Consider the following 17,749-nt stretch of genomic DNA (forward strand, 5'->3'; position numbering starts at 1 on the left):
CATACAAGGTTGTACAGTGTTCCAGCTCCACGTTCATGCTGGACATTGGCAGCAGGTGGGAGCTGTTTACCGTGGACAGGCTGAAGCCAGCGCACCTCGATCCCACTGAGCCCGTGGTCGTAGCCCAACCCAAGAAGCAAGGCTGCCCAGCGATAAAGGACATTGGCGCCGGTTCTGGGAGAGGCTGTGTGGCGGCTCACCACAAGGCAGGCGAACCAACCCCGCTTGTAAATCATGCGGTGGGGCAGCCAGCCAAGATGGCACCATTGGGGGTTTTCCCTTCCTCCCAGCAAGGGGCTCAGAAGCCCACACTGGGGGACCATGTGACTCCCAGGTGATGTCAGCGCCTTCCAGCGCAGTTCTCAGCCAGGTCCGGGCTGGGAGTATAAGTACAGCCCAGCAGCCTGCAATAAACTAGTCTGCTCACTGAGCTCAACCCGTCTGATGTTTGTTCTTGCAGGAGCAGGTGTAGCTGCAGCTACAATATCATGTATTTGATTCATTGGTGAAATTTTAAGATACATGACGACCTTTTATGTTTTATTTTCATTTGATGTAAATGTTTCTTATGTGATTAGATGTATTTACTCTTCCAGATGAGATATGGTCTTACCCTTGGGTTTTTTGATTTGTGGTAGGAGCCAAAATTTACAAAATGTTTGTAACCCTGTGGTGGATCACGCCACTTAGTTCTTGAACCGTCATTTGGAGGTCCGGGCTCTTGCAAGAAGCCTGACGCGCGATGGGGGCAAAGCAGCGGACTGGCAGTGCGAGGCTGGGCGGTTTCTTTTTCTCTCCAAGTCGCAGGTCGGCTTGGGTGGATAAAGACGTTTGAACGGAACTATTGAATTATTAAACTTAATGTTTGCACCAGATTATTAAAACAATTAAACTCGGTGTTTGTACAATTCACAAACGACTACGACCTTCAGGGTAAGCTGCTCAGTTGGTTTTTTTTCAGTTTTTTAAAAATTAGAATAGGTTAGGTGGGGGGGGTTTATATAATACTTTTGATGATATTTAATTAAAAAAAAAATTCTCACCCAGTGCAGTGAAAGGGGGACTGAGTTTATACTGTGTGAAGCTTTATCTTAAAATATGCGCGTGCGTACGCACACACACACGCGCACACACACACGCGCACACACACACGCGCGCACACACACGCGCGCACACACACACGCGCACACACACACACACACACACACACACGCACGCGCACACACACACACACTACTGTATTTTCAGTTTAATTCCCTTCATTGTATTTTTTATAAAAACATCAAAAACGATTAAAAGTATAACGATCTAATTTTTTTTGATTGAGATCAACATTCTCACCACATCAGCCAGCTTGTAAATCTCTGTCACCATGGTACACGTGGGAAGGGTTAATTTGCCTTTGCTTTGTAGTCCCACACTCCTTGTATAAGTGAAGGACTAGCCTTGATCACTAGTACAAGTCGGGGTGCTGATTGGCTGTGTAGCATTTGGGGAACCTTAAGATTTGGGGGGGGAGTTTATTTAAGACAAAGTTAAGGAAGAATATCTTTTGCAAAGAGTAGTGAATCTGTTCAGAGAAGCAGTGCAGGCAGCCTCATTAAATGTATTTAAGACTAGGATAGGTAGTTGTTTGAAGAATAGCAGGATTGAGAGTTATGGAGAACAGGCTGAGCTCACGGCTAGATTGGCTATGATCTTGTTGAATGGTGGAGCCATCCTGCTCCTGTTTCTTGCGCTGTTAAGTTCCAGGAGTGATTTCTCGAGAACCCGTTGTGCTAACATTTCCCCTGTCTCTCCTTGAACAGGCTCTTGCTTTCAGAGGAGCTGGTGAACCTTCTGGTAGTGCACGGTGGAGGCCTGGTGCTGGACATCACAGCTGGATATCTTCTCTTCTTCGACATCACCCGTCCCTACGCCATTGCCTTTGTCACCTACTTCCACTGCATGAACTCCCAACTCTTCAACATCGGTAACCCCTGCTGTTACCTGCTTCGTTTCTTGCTGACGATTAATCTGTGGTTAGGAGACTGATGACCACCGGCTTGGTTTTCTCACCCTGTCCCCACTACGTGTTGCAGGGGAGTCTCAAAGCTGAGCCACCCAAGAAAGTAGCAGTGGGCCACGGCTCCTCAACCTGCCCCGCCATTCATTGTGTTCATGGTCTCCAGTTCTGTCCCAGCATTCCAGAACCCTTAATCATTTAAACCTTTGTTTCTCTCCAACTAGCGCGTAGGGGTTAGTGCAATGCAGTTACAGCGTCAGCGACTGGGGTTCAAATCTGTCTGTGTGGGTTTCCTCCTGGTGCTCCTGTTTCCTCCCATCGTTCAGAACCTACCGGGGGCTATAGGTCAATTGAATCCAATTGGGCAGCAGGGGCTCATGGGTTTAAATGGCCTGTTACCGTGCTGTATGTCTAATTTTTAAAAAAATCTAATAATCTGACATTGTTAGAGTTTAGTTTACTGTCATATGAACCAAAATACAGTGAAACTCTTTTGTGGCTAATCATGGCATCACCATCTTGGAATTAAATTTAGTAAAAGCAATGTAACAAGATTTAGCCCTCCCTCGCCACCACTCAGGGCCCCAAACCGTCCTTCCAAGTGAAGCAACATTTCACATGTAAATCTGCAGGGGTCGCCCACTGTACCCGGTGCTCCCACTGTGGTCTCCTCTACAGCGGAGAGACTGGGCGCAGAGTGGGAGATCGCTTCATTGAGTGCCTTAGCTGTGCCCGCTGCAATAACAGGGACCTCCCAGTGGCTGACCATTTTAATTCCACCCACTATTCCCACACTGGCGCTGCCAAACTGCTCCCCGTAAATAGGAGGAACAACGCCTACTATTCCGGCTGGGAAGTCTTCCAACCGGATGGCATTAACATCAACATTAACTCCTTCCTTGAGTCTCCTTCTTTCCCTGTCCTCCTGTCTCCTTCTGCTCTCCCTACCCTCTCCATTCAGAGAGATACCCCCACCCCCATAATTTCTCAGCTTTCTTTTCTCTTCTAGCCTCCCACCTATGGCTACCAATGAGCTGTTATCTGTTGGCCTGTGCTCCTCCCCTACCCCTTCCTCCTAAAAAAAATTAGACATAGAACGGTAACAGGACCTTCTGGCCCATGAGCCTGTGCTGCTCAATTATACCCAATTAACCGATTTTTTTTTTCCCCCCCCCCCACCCCCAGTACATTCTTTTTGAAGGATGGGAGGAAACCAGAGCACCCAGAGGAAACCCACACAGACACACGGAGAGCCTACAAATTCCTTACAGACAGCGCCAGATTTGAATCCGAATCGCTGGCGCTGCAACAGCATTGCGGTAACTGAGCCGCTCTTCTCCCACCACATATTCAGGGGCATGTGATACTTGGTTACCCTTTACTTCCTCTAGATGCTGAGTTTCTTCTCCAGCACTGTTCTCTATTGTGTAACTAGATGAATTGTTTGGGCAGAGTCCTGGTAATTTGTACATTCAGGGGGAATCCAGTAAATGGAGAATTAAGGGAGAGCTCCGGAGAGAATTAGGGAGCATCTTTTTAAATAGAGAATAAGGAAAGTATTCAGTAAATTAGGAATTAGGCCAGGGTCTCTGGTAAATGGGGAATTATGAGGACATCGGTCAACAGGAAATAAAAAGAAGGCACCTGGAAAATGCAATGTAAATGGAGAATTAGGAGTTTCCCCAGTAAACAAGGAATTAGGACAAGATGCCAATAAAATGGGGAATGAAGGTACGGTCCCAATAAAAGGAGAATGGCCAGCGGCCTCCATAAAATTGAGAATTAAAACTCAAATGATCAGATTTCCATATGTCTCTGGAACAGAGATTCACTTCTCTGATATGAGTTTCTCAGTTTTAAACGATGTGATTTTCTATCTATGTCCTCTACTTCATGACTTTCCCATAATGGAAACATCTACTCCAAGCCCCTTAGGATCTTATCTGTTTGAATAAGATTTCCCTTCAAACGCCGAGGAAAAATGACCCAAACTGTCCCCTCTCTCTTGTCTTCTTGAAGAAACTGGTGCAGAAGCTTGGCAGTCACTTTCCCTTGCTCAGCTCCCCTTCAGAGCCCTTCTCACCATCTACCCAAGCCCATATGCACTGAAACCAATTCTAGGGTCATTCTGTCACTTTTGAGACATGACAACTCTGTAGAAGGGTGGGCATCAGACTTGAGGTTTACACAAGGGCTTGGGTCTATGTTTTAGGATTGTTTATACAGTAAAACCTGAATTTCATTACCTATGGGAATTGGTAGATGCCGGATAAATGAATTTGCCGGTTGCTTGAGATTACGTCATTGGCGAACTAACTGCTAGAGAGTGCCAATTTTAAACTTTTGTATTTTGTACCTATTTATTTTGTGAATTTTTTTTGCCGGTTGCTTGAATTCCAGATAACGGGTATTTTATTACTTTGTTTATTACTTGGAATATTTCCTTTTCAGGTATGTTCTCCTACACAATGCTGGCGACGTCTCCACTCTTTTGCTACCCCAACTGGCCGAGACCGATAATTCAGAAGTTTCCGGGTTTTCTGAAGAGCCTGCTCCCTCTCACTGGTCCGCCACAGCAGAGCGATTCGTGTGCGTATCCCGCGAAGGGACTAGAGGGCCAGGGCAGAGGTCAGCGGTGTGTCAGCGCAAAGGCACCTCTCACGTTTCGACAGAAGCTGGGGGCCATTTTCGTCGTCGTCTACACAGCAGAGCAGTTCTTTTTACCATATTCACATTTCATTACACAGGTGGGTGGTGGCTGGTGGGGGGGGGGGCGGGGGGTGTGGGGGTGGGTTGCCGAGCTGGAAAGGGAAATCCCTGCCAGTCTTTCAGGCGCTCATCACTCTCCAGCAGTAGCACCCAAAGACCCAGCTCCAAGGCTCTGAAAGTCCTCTGTTCACCAGAATGGGTATTCAGATGGCAGGTGATCCTAGGGGGCACAAGGACTGTACCCCCAGTGAGGTTTGGGTGGTGACCAAGGACATATCTTCAGTCTGGGCACCCTCCAACTGGATGAAATTAACATCAACTTCCCTGATTTCCATTTAAAAAATCCCTCCCCTCTGTCACCTTCCCCTTATCTCCATTTATCTCCCTCTCTCATAATCTCTGTCTCCCTCATAATCTCTGTCTCCTTTCACAGAGCCAAATTCCATTATCACCTCCTCTTATCCAGCTTATCCCTTTTGTTGATCTGGACTCCTCCCCCAGCCAGTCTTTATCCTGATGCCTTCCTTGTTCTTATACCTTGAAGAAGGGCTCAGGCCTGAAACGTCGGTAATATATCTTTACCCCTATGACGCCAGATGTCTGCTGACTCCTCCGTGTTCTGTGTTACTCAGTCACAGCGTCTGCAACTCTTGTGTCCTTTCTCCTAACTCTGTCCCTGCCCACTGGGTCCCACCTGTACATCATCCTCACTCCCTCCCTCGGACAACCCATCACTTACATACCACTCGCTCCCCCGCCTGACCCACTCGCTCCCCCGCCCGACCCACTCGCTCCCCCGCCCGACCCACTCGCTCCCCCGCCCGACCCACTCGCTCCCCCGCCCGACCCACTCGCTCCCCCGCCCGACCCACTCGCTCCCCCGCCCGACCCACTCGCTCCCCCGCCCGACCCACTCGCTCCCCCGCCCGACCCACTCGCTCCCCCGCCCGACCCACTCGCTCCCCCGCCCGACCCACTCGCTCCCCCGCCCGACCCACTCGCTCCCCCGCCCGACCCACTCGCTCCCCCGCCCGACCCACTCGCTCCCCCGCCCGACCCACTCGCTCCCCCGCCCGACCCACTCGCTCCCCCGCCCGACCCACTCGCTCCCCCGCCCGACCCACTCGCTCCCCCGCCCGACCCACTCGCTCCCCCGCCCGACCCACTCGCTCCCCCGCCCGACCCACTCGCTCCCCCGCCCGACCCACTCGCTCCCCCGCCCGACCCACTCGCTCCCCCGCCCGACCCACTCGCTCCCCCGCCCGACCCACTCGCTCCCCCGCCCGACCCACTCGCTCCCCCGCCCGACCCACTCGCTCCCCCGCCCGACCCACTCGCTCCCCCGCCCGACCCACTCGCTCCCCCGCCCGACCCACTCGCTCCCCCGCCCGACCCACTCGCTCCCCCGCCCGACCCACTCGCTCCCCCGCCCGACCCACTCGCTCCCCCGCCCGACCCACTCGCTCCCCCGCCCGACCCACTCGCTCCCCCGCCCGACCCACTCGCTCCCCCGCCCGACCCACTCGCTCCCCCGCCCGACCCACTCGCTCCCCCGCCCGACCCACTCGCTCCCCCGCCCGACCCACTCGCTCCCCCGCCCGACCCACTCGCTCCCCCGCCCGACCCACTCGCTCCCCCGCCCGACCCACTCGCTCCCCCGCCCGACCCACTCGCTCCCCCGCCCGACCCACTCGCTCCCCCGCCCGACCCACTCGCTCCCCCGCCCGACCCACTCGCTCCCCCGCCCGACCCACTCGCTCCCCCGCCCGACCCACTCGCTCCCCTGCCCGACCCACTCGCTCCCCCGCCCGACCCACTCGCTCCCCCGCCCGACCCACTCGCTCCCCCGCCCGACCCACTCGCTCCCCCGCCCGACCCACTCGCTCCCCCGCCCGACCCACTCGCTCCCCCGCCCGACCCACTCGCTCCCCCGCCCGACCCACTCGCTCCCCCGCCCGACCCACTCGCTCCCCCGCCCGACCCACTCGCTCCCCCGCCCGACCCACTCGCTCCCCCGCCCGACCCACTCGCTCCCCCGCCCGACCCACTCGCTCCCCCGCCCGACCCACTCGCTCCCCCGCCCGACCCACTCGCTCCCCCGCCCGACCCACTCGCTCCCCCGCCCGACCCACTCGCTCCCCCGCCCGACCCACTCGCTCCCCCGCCCGACCCACTCGCTCCCCCGCCCGACCCACTCGCTCCCCCGCCCGACCCACTCGCTCCCCCGCCCGACCCACTCGCTCCCCCGCCCGACCCACTCGCTCCCCCGCCCGACCCACTCGCTCCCCCGCCCGACCCACTCGCTCCCCCGCCCGACCCACTCGCTCCCCCGCCCGACCCACTCGCTCCCCCGCCCGACCCACTCGCTCCCCCGCCCGACCCACTCGCTCCCCCGCCCGACCCACTCGCTCCCCCGCCCGACCCACTCGCTCCCCCGCCCGACCCACTCGCTCCCCCGCCCGACCCACTCGCTCCCCCGCCCGACCCACTCGCTCCCCCGCCCGACCCACTCGCTCCCCCGCCCGACCCACTCGCTCCCCCGCCCGACCCACTCGCTCCCCCGCCCGACCCACTCGCTCCCCCGCCCGACCCACTCGCTCCCCCGCCCGACCCACTCGCTCCCCCGCCCGACCCACTCGCTCCCCCGCCCGACCCACTCGCTCCCCCGCCCGACCCACTCGCTCCCCCGCCCGACCCACTCGCTCCCCCGCCCGACCCACTCGCTCCCCCGCCCGACCCACTCGCTCCCCCGCCCGACCCACTCGCTCCCCCGCCCGACCCACTCGCTCCCCCGCCCGACCCACTCGCTCCCCCGCCCGACCCACTCGCTCCCCCGCCCGACCCACTCGCTCCCCCGCCCGACCCACTCGCTCCCCCGCCCGACCCACTCGCTCCCCCGCCCGACCCACTCGCTCCCCCGCCCGACCCACTCGCTCCCCCGCCCGACCCACTCGCTCCCCCGCCCGACCCACTCGCTCCCCCGCCCGACCCACTCGCTCCCCCGCCCGACCCACTCGCTCCCCCGCCCGACCCACTCGCTCCCCCGCCCGACCCACTCGCTCCCCCGCCCGACCCACTCGCTCCCCCGCCCGACCCACTCGCTCCCCCGCCCGACCCACTCGCTCCCCCGCCCGACCCACTCGCTCCCCCGCCCGACCCACTCGCTCCCCCGCCCGACCCACTCGCTCCCCCGCCCGACCCACTCGCTCCCCCCAGCAGCTTGTAGTTCAGTATCCGCAGCCCCTTGAGTCATCAGGGGAGCAGTGTGTTTGGGGGTGAAGGGAGGTGGCAAGTGGTCAACGATCTGGCTCTGCCCCATTGAATGTCACTCCTTTCTGTCAACTGTTCAGTGGTAATCGTGTTACTGGCAGGCGAAGCAGTTTTACAGGCTCTGTGTTGGGAATACTGTGGGTTCAGGGTTGTTTGATGTAGACCTGCCATTCTCAAACAGGTCACTAGATGGGAGCGATTCTCCATATGGCAGAAATAAAACTGTCTCTCTCTCATGGAGTATTTCCAGAACAACCGTAGGCTTTCAGCTCATCAGGCCGCTGCCAATATTTATGCACCTCCTACAAATTGGCATTGTATCTTCTCATTCCATGCTCATCTGTGAATGTGGATTCCTCGAACAAGCCTAAACTGGTGGTGAACAAGCTTCCATGCCAGATCATCAGCGATGTCCTCCATCATCAAACAAGGTGGCCTTCCCTCTACCACCATCACCTCAGCCCTCACCTGCATATCCTCCATTACTCCCACATCTGCCCTGGCCCTCTCTACCCCCACGCACAACAAGGGCAGTATTCCTCTTGTCCACCCCACTGCCTCTGTGTCCAACACCTCCTCCTGCGCCATTTCCGCCATCTACTACATGATGCCACCACAAGATACTTCTCCTTCCCTCTCTGCCTTCTGTATGGACTGTTCCCTCCATGACTTCCCTTTCTGCACTCCACCAATTATCCCCTTGGGACCTACCCCTTGGGACCTACCCCTGTGACCACAGGAGATGCTCGATTTGCACCCACACCTCCTCTCTCACCACCACTCTGGTCCCAAGCAGTCCTTCAAGTGAAGCAACGTTTCACTTGTGAATCTACAGGGGTCACCTACTGCATCCGGTGATCACCTCAACATCAGATAGACTGGGCACAGACTGGGAGATCACTTTGTTGAGCACCTCGGCTTTGTCCACCCATTTCAATTCCCCGTCCCAACTCCCTTGCTGACATATCTGTCCAGTCTCATGCACTGCCAGACTGAGACCACCCACAAATTGAAGGAACTGCACCTCATCTTCCGTCTGGCAGCCTCCAACCAGATGGCGTTATTGTCGATTTTTTTTTTTTTTTTTTTTGGTTTGTATTAGCACTCCCCCTTCTCCCATCTTTCCCTATGTCTCCTCCACCGCCCCCCCAAAAAAAACTGAGTCTCTTTCTCTCATCCCATATATAACCATAAAACAATTACAGCACAGAAACAGGCCAGTTCGGCCCTTCTAGTCCATGCCGAACACCTTCTTTCATCTAGTCCCATTGACCTGCACCCAGCCCATACCTCTCTCATCCATATACCTGTCCAACTTTTCCTTAAATATTAAAATTGAGCCCGCATCTACCACTTTGGCCGAAAGCTCATCCACAGTCCTACCACCCTCTGAGTGAAGAAATTCCCCCTCGTGTTTCCCCTAAACTTTTCCCCCTTCAATCTCAATCCATGTCCTCTTGTTTGAATCTTCCCCACTCACATTTACTCTATCTGTCCCCCTCATAATTTTAAATATCAAATCACCCCTCAATCTTCTACGCTCCAGGGAATAAAGTCCTAGCCTGTTTAAACTTTCCCTGTAACTCAAACCCTGAAACCCAGGCAACATTCTTGTAAATCTCCTCTTCACTCTTTCCATTTTGTTTTTATCCTTTTCATAATTTGGTGACCAAAACTGCACACAATATTCCATATTTGACCTCAACATTGCCTTATACAACTTCAACATGAAATCCCAACTCCTGTACTCAATACTCTGATTCATGAAGGCCAACATTACCAAAAGCTTTCTTCACCACCTTATCTACATGTGACTTCACTTTCAGGGAATTATGTACCAGAATTCCTCTTGTTCTACTGCACTCCTCAATTGTCCACCATTTAACGTGTATGACTTTTGCTGATTCTTCCTACCAAAATGTAGAACCTCACACCTCTCAGTATTAGACTCCATCTGCCATCTTTCTGCCCATCTCTTTTAACTGGCTTATATCCCTCAGCTTTGAAACTGTCCATAACACCACCAATCTTAGTATCATCTACATACTTACTAATTCAATTTACCACCCTAAAATCCAGATCATTAATATATATGACAAACAACAATGGATCCAGTACCAATCCTTGAGGCCCTTCAAGTCACCTACCACCAATTGACAAACAGTTTTCCACCATTACTCTCTGGCATCTCCCATCCAACCATTATTGAATCTATTTCACTTCAATATTAATACCAAATGATTGAACCTTCCTAAATAACCTCTTGTGTGGAACCTTGTCAAAGGCCTAACTAAAATCCATATAAACAACATCCACAGCCTTACCTTAGTAAATTATAAGATTTGTTAAACATAATCTACCACATACAAAACCATGTTGACTACTCCTAATCAGTCCCTGTCTATCCAAATAATTGTAAATTCCATCTCTAAGAACACTCTCCATTAATTTACCCACCACCAACATCAGACTCACAGGCCTTTAATTACCCGCTTACATATAGAAACTTTTTTTAAACAGTGGAACAACATGAGCTACCCTCCAATCCTCCAGCAACACCCCTGTGACTAAGGACATTTTAAATATTTCTGTCAGAGCCCCTGTTATTTCTATACTAACCTCCCTCAAGGTCCGAGGGAATGTCTTGTCAGGACCCAGAGATTTATCCATCTTGATTCTCTTTAAAGTAGCCAGTACTACCTCCTCATTAATCTGTATATTATCCAGGACTGAAGAAAAAAAAATCATTTAAAATTTCCCCCATCTCTTCTGACTCCTTGTGTACCTTCCCCCTCTGATCCTCAAAGGGTTCAATTTTATCCCTCACTATTCTTTTACTTTTAATGTACCTGTAGAAACCCTTTGGATTTATTTTTACCTTGTCTGCCAAAGCAGTCGCGTATCTTCTTTTAGACTTTCTAATTTTTTCTTAAGATTTTTTTTGCATCTTTATATTCCTTAAATACCTCATTTATTCCCTGCTGTCTATACCTGTTGTACACATCCCTCGTCCTCCGAACCAAATTCCCAATATCCCTTGAATCCCAAGTCTCCCTATATTTTCTAACCTTTCCCTTAATCCTCACAGGGACATCTTGACCCTGCACTCTCAAAATTTCCCCTTTGAATAACCTCCATTTATATGTTACCTCCTTCCCAGAAAATAAATTCTCCCAATCCACACCCTCTAAATCTTTTTGCATCTCCTCGAAATTAGCCTTATTCCAATCAAGAAGCTCACCCTTAGGCCCAGGCCTATCCTCCTCCATTGTTAACCTAAAACTAATAGCATCATGATCACTGAACCCAAAGTGTTCCCCAACACAAACCTCTGTCACCTGACCTATCTCATTCTCTAATAGAAGATCCAATACGGCCCCTTCTCCAGTCAGTTCTTATATGTATTGATTTAGATAACTACCCTGAACACATTTGACAAACTCCAACCATCCAGCCCTTTCCCTCAGTCTCCTTTCACAGAGCCAAAATCAATTCTCACCTTTCCTCTTACCATATCCAATTAACACCTTCTGTTGGTCTGGACTCCTCCCCCGGCCAGTCTTCAGTCTTTATTCTGCCGCCTTCCTGATCCTTGCTTATACCTTGAAGAAGGGCTCAGGCCCGAAACTTCGGTAATATATTTTTACCTCCTATGGACGCTGTGAGACCGGGTGAGTTCCTCTAGTATTTCTGTGTGTTTTTACGACAATCACAGCTTCTGCATACTTTTGTATTTCACTCCACCTCTTTGTTTTACAAGTTCAAGTTTATTTGTCAGCCGATTGTACCAGTACAACCTGACGAAACAGTGTTCTCTGGTTCACGGTGCAGAACAGTACAAAACACACGTACTGACATAATGCACATACAGACAAAAAGATACATATACACAGTACACAAATTAAATATTATTAATAAATAATAGTGTCATGGGGAGGCATACAGCATTCTCTCTTCCTGTGGGAAGAAGCTGTTTCTTAGCCTGGTGGTTCTGGCTCTGATATTTCTGTATCTCTTTCCTGACGGGCGTAGCTGGAAGACTGGGAAGGCATGGTTGGCATAGTGGTTAGTGGAACGCCTTTACAGTGCCAGCTGAGTTCGAATCCCGTGCTGTCTGTAAGGATCTTGTACGTTCTCCACGTGTCGGCGTGGGTTTTCCCCGGAAACTCCAGTTTCCCCCCTCCCCATTGTTAAAAAAAATCATACCAGGGTACAGGTTTAAAACAATAATTTTTATTAATAACTATTAATATAACATCTTACTTAACTCCAACTATGCACAAATATATTTCTGTGTGTGGATTACCCAAACCATTACAGCTTAGGCACAATTCTGAAAAGTCAATTCAAAGTTCAGTCTTAGAAATCTTGTGTTGAAACTCAGAATCTCTAAGCTGATGTTCAGAACTAATTATGGAGTAACACCAAGTCATCAGACTTCTCAAAACTGACATTCGTGTTGAGTTGCTTTCAGAGGATAACGGAACTTGTGACTTCCATGATGCGATGTTTCTTTTTTTTATTTAATTTTTTATTTTTCACACCATAAATCACATTAACCATGGTACACACTTTTTCCTTTTCACACATATACAGTGCCATTTTCTCCCCCCCCCTCCCTCCTCCCAACCCACCCCTCCCACCCCCCCCCTCCCGTCCATTTAAGGTATCCAATCTAGGATACATTAAACCAGTCAGACAATGTTGTCACTCAACAAAAATACACCAGAAATTCTACTGAGTCCATTCTTTTCATTTCCTTCTCCTTCCATCAACTTAGGTAATGATTGTCCCCGGTAGGTTTTCGCTATTGTATTTAATGTAAGGCTCCCATATTTGTTCGAATATTTCAATATTATTTCTTAAACTATATGTTATTTTTTCTAATGGAATACATTTATTCATTTCTATATACCATTGTTGTATTTTCAAATTATCTTCCAATTTCCAGGTTGACATAATACATTTTTTTGCTACGGCTAGAGCTATCTTAACAAATCTTTTTTGTGCATCCTCCAAATCAATTCCAAATTCTTTGTTTTTTATGTTACTTAGGAGGAAGATCTTTGGATTCTTTGGTATATTGTTTTCTGTTATTTTATTTAATATCTGATTTAGATCTTCCCAAAATTTTTTTACTTCCTCACATGTCCAGATTGCATGAATTGTTGTTCCCATTTCTTTTTTACATCGAAAACATCTATCAGATACTGTTGGGTCCCATTTATTTAACTTTTGAGGTGTAATGTATAGCCTGTGTATCCAGTTATATTGTATCATACGTAACCTCGTATTTATTGTATTTCTCATCGTTCCGGAGCATAACTTCTCCCATGTTTCCTTTTTTATCTTTATATTTAAATCTTGTTCCCATTTTTGTTTAGTTTTACCATTTGTTTCCTCATTCTCCTTTTCTTGCAGTTTAATATACATATTTGTTATAAATCTTTTGATTATCATTGTATCTGTAATCACATATTCAAGGTTACTTCCCTCTGGCAAACTCAAACTGCTTCCTAATTTATCCTTCAAGTAGGATCTCAATTGGTAATATGCCAGCGCTGTATCTTGAGTTATATTGTACTTATCTTTCATTTGTTCAAAGGATAAGAATCTATTTCCTGAAAAACAATTTTCTATTCTTTTAATCCCTTTTTTTTCCCATTCTCTGAAGGAAAGGTTATCTATTGTAAAAGGGAGTAACTTGTTTTGCGTCAATATTAGTTTTGGTAATTGATAATTTGTTTTATTTCTTTCTACATGAATCTTCTTCCAAATATTGAGGAGATGATGTAATACTGGAGAACTTCTATGTTGTATCAATTTTTCATCCCATTTATATAATATGTGTTCAGGTATCTTTTCCCCTATTTTATCTCATTCTAATCTCGTCCAATCTGGCTTTTCCCTTGTTTGATAAAAATCTGATTGGTATCTTAATTGTGCGGCTCTATAATAATTTTTAAAGTTTGGCAGTTGTAAGCCTCCTTGTTTATACCATTCTGTTAATTTATCTAGTGCTATCCTCGGTTTCCCCCCTCTCCATAAAAATTTCCTTATTATTTTCTTTAACTCCTTGAAGAATTTCTCTGTCAGTTGTATTGGCAATGCCTGAAATAAGTATAATATCCTTGGAAAAATGTTCATTTTAATACAGTTTATCCTTCCTATTAGTGTTAGTGGTAAATCTTTCCAATGCTCTAAATCGTCCTGTAATTTTTTCATTAGTGGATAATTAGAGTTTATATAGTTGGCCGAGATTTTTGTTTATTTGTACACCTAGGTATCTTATTGCTTGCATTTGCCATCTAAATGGTGATTCCTTCTTAAATTTTGAGAAATCCGCATTATTCATAGGCATTGCTTCACTTTTATTTACGTTTATCTTGTAACCCGACACTTCTCCATATTCCTTCAATTTCTTATATAATTCTTTTATTGATAGTTCTGGTTCTGTTAAGTACACTATAACATCATCCGCAAATAAACTGATTTTATATTCCTTGTCTTTTATTTTTATTCCTTTTATATTATTATCTATTCTTATCAATTCTGCTAGTGGTTCTATAGGAAACGCAAACAATAAAGGTGATAGTGGGCATCCCTGCCGTGTTGACCTGCTTAAGTTAAATTGCTTTGATACAAGTCCATTTACTGTCACTTTCGCTAATGGTCCCTTATATAATGCTTTAATCCAATTAATATACTTCTCTGGTAAACTGAATTTTTGCAATACTTTGAACAAATAATTCCATTCTACTCTGTCAAAGGCCTTCTCTGCGTCTAAAGCAACTGCTACTGTAGGTGCTTTATTTCCTTCTACTGCATGAATTAAGTTAATAAATTTACAAATATTGTCTGTTGTGCGTCTTTTTTTGATAAATCCAGTTTGGTCTAAATTTACCATTTTCGGTACATGCTCTGTTAATCTGTTTGCTAATAGTTTAGCTATTATCTTATAATCTGTGTTAAGTAAAGATATTGGTCTATATGACATTGGTGAGAGAGGATCTTTCCCTTGCTTTAGTATTACTGTAATTATTGCTGTTTTACATGAATCTGGTAAGCTTTGTGTTTCATCAATCTGGTTGATTACTTCCAGGAGGGGCGGAATTAATAAGTCTTTAAATGTTTTGTAGAATTCTATTGGGAATCCATCCTCTCCTGGTGTCTTATTATTTGGTAATTTTTTTTATTATCTCTTGTATTTCTACTATTCCAAATGGCTCTGTTAATTTATTTTGTTCCTCTATTTGTAGTTTTGGTAGTTCAATTTTAGTCAGAAATTCATCTATTTTCCCTTCTTTCCCTTCGTTTTCAGTTCTGTATAATTGTTCATAGAATTCTCTAAAGTTTTCCTTAATTTCTTTTGGATTATATGTAATTTGTTTGTCTTTTTTCCTTGATGCCAATACCATTTTCTTAGCTTGTTCTGTCTTAAGCTGCCATGCTAGGATTTTGTGCGTTTTTTCACCTAGTTCATAATATTTCTGTTTTGTCTTCATTATATTTTTCTCCACCTTATATGTTTGTAGTGTTTCATATTTTATTTTTTTATCCGCCAATTCTCTTCTTTTAGTAATATCTTCCTTCATTACTAATTCTTTTTCTATATTTACTATTTCCCTTTCCAACTGCTCTGTTTCCTGATTATAGTCCTTCTTCATCTTGGTTACATAACTTATTATTTGCCCTCTAATGAATGCTTTCATTGCATCCCATAGTATAAACTTATCTTCCACTGATTCCGTATTTATTTCAAAATACATTTTAATTTGTTTTTCAATAAATTCTCTAAAATCCTGCCTTTTAAGTAACATGGTGTTTAATCTCCATCTATACATTCTTGAAGGGATGTCCTCTAACTTTACTGTCAATATTAAGGGTGAATGGTCCGGTATTCTAGCTTTATATTCTGTTTTTTTTACTCTATCTTGCATATGAGCTGATAACAAAAATAGGTCTATTCTTGAGTATGTTTTATGTCTAGCCGAGTAATATGAATATTCCTTTTCCTTTGGGTGTTGTTTCCTCCATATATCCAAAAGTTGCATTTCTTCCATCGATTTAATTATAAATTTGGTTACTTTGTTCTTTCTGTTAATTTTAGGGTACAGGTTAATGGGGTGTAGTTGGGCAGCACAGATTCATAGGGCTGTATTGGCCTGTTACCATGTGGGGTGGTAGGAGGCCTCAACAATTTTGTGAGCCCTCTTTAAACAACGATCCTATTATATCCCTTTGATGTTAAGGGTGGATGAGAGACCTCTGTTAATCTTGTGGTCCTTTAGATCGATCTCAGTAACCAGACTACACTGTGATGCAGCCAGCCAAGATGCTCTCGATAGAGCCCCTATTGACAGAACGGTGGCCGGTAGCCTTGCCCACCCCAGATCAAGGTGGATTCCCATGTAGATAGGGTGGTGAAGAAGGCTTTTGGTATACTGGCCTTTATAAATCATAGCATAGAATATAGGAGCTTGGAAGTGATGTTGAGACTGTTTAAGGCATTGGTGAGGCCAAGATTGGAGTATGTGTGCAGTTCTGGTCTCCAAATTATAAGGAAGGATATCAATAAGGTAGAGAGGGCACAGAGAAGGTTTACGAAAATGTTGCCTGGATTGCAGTATCTTGAATATGGAGAAAGAATGAGTAGACTGGGAGTTTATTCATTTGAACTTAGAAGGTTGAGAGGGAATTTGATAGAGGTATATAAAATTATAAAGGGAATAGATAGAGTAGATGTGAATAGGCTCTTTTCCCTGAGGGTAGGGGAGATTGGAACAAGGGGTCATTAGTTAAGGGTTAGGGGGCAAAACTTTAGGAGTAATATAAGAGGAAGCTTCTTCACTCAGTGGTAGTGGAGTGGAATGATTTACCTGAAGGGTCAATTCTGTCATTTAAGAGGGGATTGGAGGGTTATAGGAGTGGGTAGGTGGAACTAGTGGAGTTTCACGTAAATCGGTGCGGACTGGAAGGGCCGATATGACCCGTTTCTGTACTGTAATTGTTACCTGGTTATATGCGTCTCCAGGATACATCTCTCCTGAAGTGGACTCCAAGGAACTTGGTTCTCTCCACTACCGAACTATTAATGTGTAGTGAAGGGTGGTTGTCCCTGGTCCTTCTGAAGTCCATGATCATCTCCTTCGTCTTGTCTACGTTGGACTCAGGATTTTACTCTCACACCACATCACAAAACTTCCCACCATTTCTCTGTAGCGCTGATGAGGCCAACATTCTTTACCATCCCTGGTTTGAAGTGGGTCCCCTGAATTTCAGTTGTTGCTGGCTACTTTATTAACCCTTTGGGCTCTGGCCATTTTTAACCTTTTATAATATCTACTCTATGAAAGGTTAAAAATCAGTATGAACCAGCTGATGGTTGGGTATAAAACCAGTCCTGGAAAACGGGGACCCAGAGTGTTGGTATTCCCTGAATACAGGGACCTTGGAGTCTAAAGGTCAATCATCCCTAGTTTGGGAGGGCCCAGCAGAATTCCTGAATGGTGCAATTGTCAGTCTCCTGGATAATCCAGGATTTCTGTCGTGTTTGAGTAATTTTCATGCTCGAGTTTGGATTTAACTAATTAAATCTCCCTAATGAGTTAGTGCAGTCACTTGGTTTTTAAAAAAAAAAAATTGTTATTTTACACACTATGAACCATATTAACCAAAATACACACAAACATTTCCCTCTTGAAAATACAGTGTTACTTTCTCCCCTTTCCCCCCCTCCCTTCCCTCTCTCCTTCCCACCCCCTC

At 47.2% G+C, this 17,749-nt stretch overlaps 1 protein-coding gene across 1 annotated transcript in view; it reads left to right on the forward strand.

Annotated features, from left to right (window-relative positions):
- ggcx (gamma-glutamyl carboxylase) overlaps positions 1-17,749 on the forward strand; it is a 60,335-nt gene that overhangs the window by 25,967 nt on the left and 16,619 nt on the right. Inside the window, exons 7-8 of the mRNA XM_069917691.1 lie at positions 1,809-1,972; positions 4,457-4,752. Coding sequence (XP_069773792.1) covers positions 1,809-1,972; positions 4,457-4,752 — 460 coding nt within the window. The remainder of the gene's footprint in view (positions 1-1,808; positions 1,973-4,456; positions 4,753-17,749) is intronic.

Source organism: Narcine bancroftii, chromosome 2 (genome assembly GCF_036971445.1).
Source record: "Narcine bancroftii isolate sNarBan1 chromosome 2, sNarBan1.hap1, whole genome shotgun sequence".
Lineage (NCBI taxonomy): Eukaryota > Metazoa > Chordata > Chondrichthyes > Torpediniformes > Narcinidae > Narcine > Narcine bancroftii.